This window comes from Pagrus major, chromosome 5 (assembly GCF_040436345.1).
Source record: "Pagrus major chromosome 5, Pma_NU_1.0".
In the NCBI taxonomy this organism is placed as follows: domain Eukaryota; kingdom Metazoa; phylum Chordata; class Actinopteri; order Spariformes; family Sparidae; genus Pagrus; species Pagrus major.
Genome location: NC_133219.1, coordinates 30,232,093 through 30,243,253, shown reverse-complemented (window position 1 = coordinate 30,243,253; position 11,161 = coordinate 30,232,093). Strand labels below are relative to the sequence as shown.

Genomic DNA, 11,161 nt, shown 5'->3' with positions numbered 1-11,161 from the left:
ACTGTCCTCCACAGTCACCTGACCTCAACCCCACTCAACATTTATGGGCACCCATGAAGACTGAGAAGGTCAAGCTGTCTGTGACATCACAAGAGGTTTTGTGGACACTTTGAGGAGTCCATGCTAGCTTGTGTGCATTGAAGCAAAAAGCCTACTGTATATATAATTACAGATTTGTAAGTGACCTTTAGAGACCATTGTACTAACAAACTATTAATATGACAGAATGTAATACGATGACATACATAATACAATTTTAGCAACACGCTTTTATTTTTAGGTTTATTACATTCTTACAGTAAAAAAAGTAAACATCCAAAGCACTTTGAGGGCGCCAGCTTTGGTCGGCACCAAACTATTTTAAGCTCCGGACAGAAAAAAACAATCAAACAACAACACTATTATAAACCTGTTCAATAACACTGGAGTCCATTGTTCTCAAACAAAGTGCTTCACCGAGACAAAACATAATGGACTGAACGAGGTGAGAATGCTGCCTTTTACAGTGCTGAGTCCTCTTTAATAAACAGTATCCACATGTGCAATAAACACCAAAAATATCTTCTCATAAATGGAATGACATCCGAGTGTTAGATGCCATGTGGGACATTAAATAGGACACGAACCAGTAATAAATACAACAGAGGAGAAAACAGCTCACTTTAAAATGTCATTTAACAGATCCTGTGTCTGTGTTTCACTCTGTCAAGTGAAATCTACATCAACTTTTCAGATTTTTATAAAAGTACAGTTTTGCAGAATGTCATGAAATCGGCACAAATTAGCATAATTTACTTTCCTTTGTGCTCCATGATCATCATCTAATGAACATGTTCTGCAGAACTGTGAACACTGGAAGTTTTCCTTTATCTTCAAATGTGAAAATGTTCAGACCGTTAAAGTTGCCTGTTGTGGTGGTTTCATGTGAACTGAACGATTTTAAAATGTTTTGAACTTTTCTGAACCTTCCTCTCGTTAAGGTCCTCATCTCATCCACGTACCCCGACTCAGCCCGCTGACTGGGGGTATCCCGGGGGGCAGTGGAGGCGGCAGCTGATTGTGTCCAGCAGTAGATTGTGGTGGGTACCCCCCACTCAAACCAGGTGCCAGCCCCAAGACTGAGGGGGGCGGAGGTGCAAGCAGGTAGCTATAGGCTGAGAGTGGGAGAGTGTGGTAGGAAGTCGGGCCTGTGGGGTAGTGGTGGTAGCCCAGAGGTGGGACACCGGCCTGGTGTACAGTGGTGTAACAGGAGCCCTCTGTCTTTATCATTGATTGCAGCTTCTGGTAGCCTTCACTGGAGACCAAGGAGCTAGCAGGGGGTAGGTCCTTGGGTGGAGGAGGTGGAGGTGGTGGGCAGTGGGGTAAAGGTGGAGGGGGGGGTTTAGAGGAGAGTTCTGGGGTTGGTGGGTAGGAGGAGGGGGGAACGGGTTCTGTGGGAGAAAAGAAAGAATGCTGATCCACAAAAACTTGTACAAAAAGTGACATTATTGTGTCCATTACTGCTCATGTTTGTATCACCAAAACATGAGTGAAACATACTCTCTCTCTCTCTCTCTCTCTCTCTCACACTCACACACACACACACACACACACACACACACACAGGCCTGGCTTATATGCGATCAGTAGTCCTGGTGCAGAGGCTTTGAGTTGACTTAGCAGGACCGTTCTGGCATTCTGAACATGGCTGGCACTCACTCATTATCTGACCCCCACATGTCTCCTGGTTATTACTGCATCATGTTCCAGCTCTGCTGCTGCTGCCACGGATGATCCACTGCCAGTCTAACTGGTGTGCAGTTGTGCTTTGCACTGATGCCACATTGTCACATCCAGGGGAATTCAGGATTGAGAGTGTGTTTGAAAAAAACGTGCAATGATTGATTTTTTTGCGCCACTTATTCCAGCAGACACCAGAGAGCTGCCAAAGTGAACTTTGGGGGTTTGCCACAGTGGTCATCAGCCATGGAGTGAGGACATAACCTCGGTCACCTATGTTACATTATTATAAAATGGAGTTTTATAAAAGTTAAACTGGATGGTGATTTTTAGAATTACAAATCATTTACCCATCTCCACCAGCTCCTGGAGCCAGACGCATCCCCACAGAGCTATTCTGCAGCACAGAGGAGTCGTGTGCTCCCCCTGGTCAACAGGCCACCACATTCAGAAGGTGGCAGTTTGCATCTGATATTATTTGGACGTTAACAGAGTGATACAGCTTTCGGTTGACGAATGGATCCGGAGAGGGTGCCATGATCCCTGTGTATGCGTGCGATTTTCAGCGCCAATGATTTTGGCACTAGAGCAAAAAAAGCGCTCCTAATCTCTACCTGCTGGTTAGCAGTGTACGGGAACGATCTGTACTGGCATGAATGATATTATCGCTGTCAGTACTCGGAAGCGCACGGCTCAAAGAGGACGGTGAAATGCCTGGCCTGTCTCCTGTCTCTCTCTGAAACGATCCTGTGGCCAAGACTCTGAGTGTGCTGAGTACTTGGAGGTGTGGAGGCACCAAACCTGACTCACTATAAAGTTCCATAAAGCCGCAGATTCAGCTGATAATCTCTTTTTTTTGCTATCTGCCCGTATGATTTTAGAGCACACTGTGTGAAATGACTTTTCTATGACTCACTATCTGTGTGTTGCCTTTTCCCTGTCTGAACCTGTGTGAGTTGACTTGCAGTCTGTTTTTTAGCTCTTCTATCTTTTAAGCAAAACTGAATAATACAGCTCTTTACCCCTGTTTTCTCTGGTCATATCGCACTGATTTCAAGAATACTTTGCTCTGCACAGACAGCCCAGTTTTATGAAAAGACTTCCCGAAATCTTTCCAGTGGTGAAATATGTCTTTAAGGGCAGAAGACACTGACCAGGGTTTATGGAGGCTGGTGGAGGAGGGGGAGGAGGAGGAGGTGGAGGAGGTTCTAGGCTTGTGAGCTCTGGAAAACAAAAACACAAGACACAAAAAGGCACGGATCAAAAGAAAGAATGTGAAGACAAGATGATACAGATTGAGCTGAAACACAACTGTGAGTCCTTCAGTGTGTTTGGCCGTAAGATAGGCAGGATTTTACTTACTAGTGGCCTTGCTGTCATCTTTGGGAGAAGGCTAAAAAAAAAACACAACTTGTATCAAATAAAGTCATAAAATAGAATCAAAGATAAGCTAATAGAGGTTGACATGTAGGTAGTCCACTCACCTGGGCTGGTCTGGGTGGTCTGGGGCTGGTCTGAGGGGAGGCCCTCTTGGCCTGTGGTGGGGCTGAGAGGGACAGGATGGAAGGTGGTGGGAGGGTTTCCCCAGTCCCTATACCTCCTTCAGGCATCGGCTGCTTAGCCTGAGAATACAAGTCCAGGATTTGGTGGCAGATATCTTTGTGATGGAGGAGAGCAGGAGAGTAGAGAAGAAGCCCAGACAACAGTAGAAACAGTATCAGGGTTACAACAGCTTCTGTACCTTTTCAACTCTAAATGTTGTGGTGGTGCTGCCATTACCTTCCAGCACCTCCACAGGCACATCGTGAACAAACTGCTCCCACCAGCGCCGGGACGACTGCTTGGAGGTCCAGTCCTGGATGTCAAACTTACAGAGCCGTCCAGCCAGATACATGACAGCCACCGCTATGATCTGTGGCTCCCACTGCAGTGCCACCATCGTGCAAAGGCTTGGGAGGACCACAAGTGATAGTATTATTCTTATACCCCAAGTACACATCAGTCAATCTGCAAACATCTGACGATAAACACCACAGGAATAATGAATGAATGAGCATGTTGATGAAACAGCTGAAAAGTAAATATACTGAATATTTGTACTAAATGTTTTTTACTAGGATTCAGTCAAAAATACTGGTTCTTGATCTCACCTGTCATTAACAAAGGTCCAGGCCATCTGAACCAGCTTCTGCACCTTGCTCTTGTCACCTGAAACACAGCAGTAGTTTCTGCATCAGCTCCACTCTGATCAGAACAAATGTTAACGTAAGTCTTAACGTCACTGTGTCAACACCAACAACTGTGGTACAGATTTAGGCAAAGCAATCAATGCGAGCAGATCAGGCTCCTGCGTATATTTATTTACTCACCATTTTTTTGTATTTGTCGATACTTAATTTGCCCCAGAAACAGACAAAGACAAACATAGATACCTTTGAGTTGCTTGGCATAGCGCAGCAGGAACTGGTAGGGATGATCTACCTGCAGGTCAAACTTGATGGTCTGCAGCAGGATTCGTTCCAACACCATCACCTCCTCCTGTGAGGACAGACCCAGCATTACTCAGATAAACAAACTTACTGTCTGCGGTGGGGCAGCACACATTTCCCCAAAGCACTGCAAAGCTAATGTTTTGCTAAATGTTTCTTCTTTCATAAATTGAATGTAAATGGTGAAATGAGTGTAAACAGTGTGTTCAAACAGCTGCTAAATGTTGGCAGGTAAGACTTTAGCACTTTAGACACAGAAGCAGACAGGCTGGTACAGCCATGCTGCCACAAACTGACACTCTTTACAAGGAAACTAACAACTTCAGGTTTTCATTTAATGCTGAATTTACGAGAAGGCTTGAGTGACACACAGGCCATGTCTGTTTTCATGCCCTGTGTGCTTCCATGTCTGACGTGTGTTATACCTCCCAACAGCTGCTTGAACACAGTTTCAACTGATTTCACCATTTACACTCAATTTATGAAAGAAGAAACATTTTATTGACACTAAACAGTAACAGTAACTAATAAAGGCTACTTCTGTGGAGAAAGTCCCCAGACTCCCTTTAAAAAATGCTACATTTTGAGACTAATTGCATTTAGAAACATTACAAAATGCGTGAAAGGCCGTCTACAGCACATTCTGAACTGTTTGGGTCTTCTGGTTGAAACATTACACATGAAGATATTTCTGTCTTTGTGTATAAAATGTTGTACCGGTTTGTTCCAGTGATGTAGGTGTATATTTGCATAGAGAGCGAGGAAGTGAGATCCGATCACAAGAGGTCACTCGAGATGGGTGTTGAGATGCATTTAATGCCAGGTGTGAATTGACGGGCTTGAAGGTGTCCACTTGTGATCGGATCAGCTAGGACGGATGGTAAAACCAAACATGAACGGCCTCTCAGAGGTGGTTTGAAATGAGATTCCGACTGTACAGTGTAAGCTGGAAGATACCTACATAACAATACTAGGCATTCAAAAGCAACGGCACCATAGCACATAGTTACTGATGCCTGCGTGATCACCACAGCAACCCATGCAAATAGGTTGGTTGTGTCTGGACACACATATCATCTCATCAGTTGCAAACAACAGTGCAGACAGTCTGTCTTAAAGATCTGCCTTGAGAAATAAATCTGATTGCCTGCAGTCTGAACAAAGCCAAAGACATGTGCGCGAACACTATCAACCTTTAACTGTTAGAGAGAAACAGAGTAAAGAGGGTTTAAATATTTTCTGCATTTTTTCAGGATTTCTTGCTACATACCTTGGGATCATCTCCAAACTGTGCAAACTGGATGTCATTGAGCAGGCTGCGAGCCGTCTTGATGATGTCTTTGCACTTCTTTGGAGTTTCCTCCACTTTGCCAGCGAGGAAAAGGCAGCATCCTCCTGTCACCTACACAACACATGTGTTAGAAACAACATGTAGTCCTTCATATTTTACAGTTCTGCTTTCACTGCAGTGTTTGTGAAAAGTACAGATACTACTGAGGAAGATTAAATAATATGGAACGGATGAGAAGAATGAGTTGAGGTAGTGTTAGGCTGGTTATGCTTACTTGTCTAATAAACCATATCAGGAGTGTGTCGGGTGCTTCCAAAACACACAACACATTAAAAGATCAAGTTTAAATGTATGTTTAGTGGTGCTGTTGATAATGCACTGATGGCTTTAACACTGTAGTTTTGCCATACACCACATGTATAGATTGAGTTTCATCATAAGCTCACCAAATGATCGTACACAGATCTCAAAGCCTGACAATAGAGCCTGACCGATATATCAGTTGGTCGATATTATCGGATGATATTGGCCCATCACAGATATATCTGTATTGGCATATGCATTGTCTGATATGGGTGGAAAAAAATGTTTTTGTTTTCAACAGAACATAATGCAGACAGAGATGCTTGGGCTAAGTTATAATTATTACATTTGCAGTAACGTTAACCCTGTATTTGTGCATTGGTGTCATTTTTTCACAATAAAAGTTTGTTAATCTGTAAAATATCCTGCCGCAATTACAAATCTTTGTCACAAATGTTTGATAGTGTTGGAGTTGGGTATCGGTACCGGTCGGGTTACAACTCTACAATACTTACATATCTTGGAAACTGCTTGAAGGAGTGGAACATGTAGAAGCGGTGGAAGTAAACGATTCCAGTAGCCAGTGTGTCATAATGTCTGCAGCCACAGAGGTTAAGAGGCCTGACAGAGGGATTCAACACTGTACACAGTAGTTACTCATTCATTAGTATTATTATTATTAATAATAATATATATGTGTATATATATATACTGACAATTTATATTTGGAACCGATATTCATTTGCAGTATAAATGAAACAGAAACCAGTGATGAAGTACACTTTACTCAAGTATTGTTCTTGTTTTGAGGTACTTCACTTAGTATTTCCATGTTCTGCTACTTTATGCTTCCTCTCCACTACATGTATTTGATACTTTTAGTTACTAGTTACTTTGCAGTTAATTTGTGACATGTAGCCAATCGGACAGTGTTGTCGGCGGGAAGTTGTGAGGATGTTGCATCAGAGCCAGAGCAGCACATTTTTAAATGACTTTATTTTATTGGCAGTCTGACAGAACAATCACAGATACTGATGATCAGAAACATGCTGACTATCAGAACAAGATAATAACCGGTCTGCCCCTGGTTTGGACCTCTGTGACTAAAAGGTTTAACTGTTTGATATTCATAGCATGGTGTGAACCACAGAAGGATACAGGCCGAGCCGTGTGCCCACATCAAAGATGAAGCGAGCCCCCTCTCTGCGGTACCGGGCCTCAGTGGCAGGGTCCAGCCCCTCTGACTGGGATGGAGTGTGGACCAGGTCCTTTTTGTCCCAGTACCAGCATGGTTTAATGTGATCCAGGGTGGCCGGGTCCTTCCTGTCCCAGAATAAGAGGGGTCTGATGAATTCCAGGGTGGAAAGGACCTTTTTGTCCCGCTTGCAGCAGAACCTGAGGCTGGACTCGATGTTATTACAGTGTGTAACCTGGTACCGACTGATGGAGGCAGGACGGAGAGGAGAGATGCTGCAGCTGCTCCAAATGTTCTGCACTGTCCAGAAGAGGTTACTGTTCCTGCAGACCGCCACACAGTCTGTTCATCCTGCCCACAGGTGATGCTGCTACACACTGATGGAGGTCATTAACACATGAACAGGATCCACCAGGAGAACAAGTTAAATACTCCAGCCTGCTGTACAGAAGGCATGTACAGTACTCCAGCTGCACGGGGGCTTCTCCATCCAAACAAAGACCCTGTACGCCGGGGCCACATCCATGATTGACGGGTCTTTAAACCAATCGTTGTAGCTCAAACGTTTCCATTTGTGGTTGCTTTAAGCTTTCTAAAAATAAACGACCAATCACAGAGCTCGGTGGGAGAACAGCCGTTAAATGTTCACACGGCACCGCTCTCAGCCAGTCGCTGTCATGTTCCGCGAGCGTGCTGCGCAACAACCAATCAGCGCTCCGGAATAAAGTGTTCTATTTTGTGGGCGTATTTCACGACTCCTCCAATCACATGCGCGATATAGTCAAGGTTGGTTTCAGTGAAGGAACAGAGGAACTGCTGCTGTCACTTAAAAAAGGTATGAATCGAAGAAAAATGCTCATGTTTGGTTCGGTAAAGTTTGGACCTGGTGTTGGGGGTGGTTCTGTTTCAATGCATGTATGTGCTGTAGAGGCAGCTGTATGTTAGCAGGCTGGGCGAGGTACCAAGCCAATTCAGTAGATTAGCCCCTTCTAAAACTCAGGCTGAGCCATTATTACTTGACAGCTTAGCAGCTAGCAGCTAGCAGCTAGCATGGTAACGTGAAGTCTGCCAGTGTGCATGAATGAGCGCTGCACTGCTCCAGTTACGGCTCTGCTCGGATGGGCGTGATTCAGTGCTAGTGAGCTAGCTGCTGGCCCAGCGGGAAGGCTACAGATATCAAAGAGGGCCAACTATTAGTGGGGTGTGAACTTGTAGTTGGTTGGAAGATAAAAAGCGAAATATCTCGCCTGCGCCATGTTTTAAATGGAGTCCTGGTATTAGCCTCCAGCTACAGCAGTGTTCATAGTTCAAAGTGTCATGTAGCTAATGTTACACGGAAGCCTGAGCAGAGAGGAGCAGGGATTGGCACTTGATGGACATGCGTTCAAAGCACGCTGCTAACCGTGTCAGTAGCCCAGAGGTAGGTGAGAGGAGCTGTTCGCTGTCTCAGTTAGATTTGGACAGGAGCTCAAAGTTTTTTCTGCACGACTTACATCAGAGATATGTGCAATTTCAAGAAATGGTGTTTCTACTGTGTACATTTCTCTCTTGGTTTTCAACAGTATAGTTGGTTCTAGTGTTTACTTGGAAGTCATGTTTCCATCACTGATCAATAATGATGTTTTCATCTGTGTTATATCACTTGAAACCAAGAATAATGTGTTTTCATTACCTTTTTAAAAATGAGCCTTTTTATCTCTCTGGATGATTATGGAGAATCTGGATACAGGGTCACATGCAGCCCTGTTAATGCTCATGAAAGTTGCTCAGTGCTGCACAAAGCCGAAAGAACTTCCTGTCTTCCTGGGTAAACTACCCGGATCTGCCCTGTAGCTTTGACATTGTGGAGCCCAAAGAGTATCAGGAGCCCCTTTCACACTGCCTTTACAAGTTACAAATCGATATTCGGCCTTGCCGTTTGTATGAAAGTTACAGAGGTGGATGGGTTCCGCCTCTGATCTGCCGGCAGAGGTAGTATCAGAGCCACAACAGAGACGAGACAACGTCTGTGTGTCAGGGTAAGCTGGCAGCGAAGGACAGGAGTGTGATGTTCTGATGACATTCAGTCTGACAGCTAAACAGACCATTCGCTCAGCAAATAAAAGACAAATGTCCCACATTTCAACCCACAAAGCAACGTTACAGGACCAAACAAGTAATGTGGTAGCAGGTAGTGTCTTCAGCATCTTATATGAGGAGAGAAATACCAAATTTATACATGGAAAAGTGTCTGTCATCCTGTCTGTCCTACCGACTCCTCGTCACACTTCCACCAGAAAAACCGTGAGTGTTCCCGGCAGACAGAGCCAGGCAGCAGACGGTGATTGTGTGAGGTGATTTGGAGCAAAAAACTTTAACTCACAATGTCTTGCATCAATAAGTGCTTGACAAAAAATTATATCTTTATAATGAACATTTAAAAATGTCAATGTGACATAAGATGAAATTGAGTACTATGAAAAGCCCTATATCAATAAAAAGTGTTATTAATGTCATTATTATTAATAAATATGTATTAAGAAAAGACATGATCTGTCAAGCGCTGTATTAATTTACTTCAAATGAACTTTGAAAAAACACTTTTCCACCTGCAGCAGCTTCACAGTAAGATCATTTAACAGCTGAAACACAAGTAGACTTTTATTATGAAGTAGTCACAGGAAATGTAATTGTTTGTCAGTGAGATCAGCACTTACCCCTTTCGTTCATCAAAACTGCCTCTATAAATAAAGACGACAGTCATGTCTGGCGTTTGTTGACGGGAACTTGCAGTGAGTAGTTTTATACAGTCTGTGGGAGAGATGGAACAAAGAGTAGCCTCAGTTAGCTGTTACATGAAAAACTGCAGGCAACAGGCTGCACAACTCCATCTCCTCAGCGAGGCAACCAACTCCTTTTCCCTCAGTAGTTCTCCTCATTAGCATTGGGTTTAAATCTGAAATATTGCCAAACAGGCCCTTTTACTTCTCAGTTTGACACCAAACCTCTGACATCGTCTTGTTGGTCAACTCTTCTTACCCTTGTCAAGCTATAAGTGGAGTATGACTCCTGCTACCCTTCTGCCAGCACTACTGCTGTACAGAGCAGACACTGTCAAACTCTTCTTGACTTTCCAAATGTTATCAGACTAAATGGATCTAATTCTGATGGTGAAATGAGTCATTTTGAAAGAACTGACGCCCAAAAAATTTGTCGTTTGTTAAAACAAAAAGCATCATAACATTTTACGCATGCTGCAAGTTAACCTGCACTACTCAGTTACATCTCTGCTCAGATGGGCGTGATTCCTCAGTGCTACAAATACAAATGTAACCCTTAGTTTCTTTCTCTCTAGAGACTCTAGAGAGCGTTTTTCGCGTATTTGGCAGCCACTCTATGGAAGGGTGAGGCTAAGGGTCTGCAGTGGGTTTGAGTCTGAAACTCAGTGTTGGATGCCACTAAATCCTACTCACTGGGATTTTAAAGAGGGTAAAGCTGCAGGGGTCGCTTGTAGTAATGAACCAAAGAGATTTATCACCCAACTCGGCACTCCCCCTCAGCTGTGTGAAGCCTGTTTTAGCTCATTGTTTTGTTTTTCTGCTCTACCAACTTTTGTCTAATTCATTTACGTCTGTGTGTTTGCATGCAAGTATTTATTCAGTCTCCTTTTTTATATCTTTATTTGTTTTACAATTACATAATAATAATTATATTCCATTGTATTCATTCATACTTTTTCTAGCAGCAACATGCAGCTTCAGTGACAAAGCTCCGAACCAAACAGCAGACAGATAAAGTTAGGAAGTGGCTAAATGAATTCTAATATTGCTTTGTGTTTACCAGACAGATTTGGATAATTGTTTATTAGACAGTGGTTTAGGACCACAGTGACAACTGCTCCTGAATGTCACTGAGCAGATGTGTGAATGCTGGTTAGACGGGGATTGAGACACAGACACACTTTGCTTTGTTAAACTGTCTGGATTGTGAAATTGTGTGCGTCTGTGTTTGTGCAAGTAAGTGAGAGCAAGTGGGGTGAGCAGCTGCACGGGAGGAGGAATTCATATTAGTAGTGCTAAGGCCTGTTGGAAATTGAATTGGTCCATGTAAACTGGACATTGACACTTGGTCTATTTAGAGGTGTCATTTTGCTGGCATGAAAGCCATAGGCCCATCACTGCAACT

At 43.6% G+C, this 11,161-nt stretch overlaps 2 protein-coding genes across 3 annotated transcripts in view; one reads left to right on the top strand and one right to left on the bottom strand.

The window, feature by feature from the left end:
- Nucleotides 1-253: 253 nt before the first annotated feature.
- Nucleotides 254-7,527, bottom strand: LOC140996607 (uncharacterized). Its single transcript, XM_073467044.1, has 10 exons — nt 6,961-7,527; nt 6,318-6,399; nt 5,479-5,610; nt 4,152-4,257; nt 3,870-3,927; nt 3,499-3,668; nt 3,204-3,376; nt 3,082-3,112; nt 2,874-2,942; nt 254-1,430 (listed from the first exon to the last, which is right to left on the bottom strand). Exons 2-10 carry the CDS (start codon nt 6,348-6,350, stop codon nt 985-987), a joined length of 1,218 nt encoding a protein of 405 aa, XP_073323145.1. The 5' UTR covers nt 6,351-6,399; nt 6,961-7,527; the 3' UTR covers nt 254-984.
- Nucleotides 7,528-7,771: 244 nt separating this feature from the next.
- Nucleotides 7,772-11,161, top strand: part of setd3 (SET domain containing 3, actin histidine methyltransferase) — a 36,982-nt gene continuing 33,592 nt past the window's right edge. The window contains exon 1 of one of the 2 annotated variants that reach the window (XR_012178815.1): nt 7,772-7,832. Coding sequence is in view for 1 of the 2 variants with exons in the window: in XM_073466970.1 (XP_073323071.1) it covers nt 8,376-8,417 (42 nt within the window). In the remaining variant the exon portion in view is untranslated. Of the gene's footprint in view, nt 7,833-8,373; nt 8,418-11,161 lie in introns of those variants that run through there. The other variant, XM_073466970.1, reaches the window with a different exon arrangement.

What these genes read in the sequence shown, in the direction of transcription:
- LOC140996607 (XM_073467044.1), bottom strand. Translation starts at nt 6,350, where the DNA reads ATGTTCCACTCCTTCAAGCAGTTTCCAAGATAT. An exon ending in TCAAGCAGTTTCCAAGATAT is followed by an intron (nt 5,611 to 6,317) that starts GTAAGTATTGTA and finishes TGTGTTGTGTAG; the next exon opens with GTGACAGGAGGATGCTGCCT. An exon ending in TGGACCTTTGTTAATGACAG is followed by an intron (nt 3,669 to 3,869) that starts GTGAGATCAAGA and finishes GGTCCTCCCAAG; the next exon opens with CCTTTGCACGATGGTGGCAC.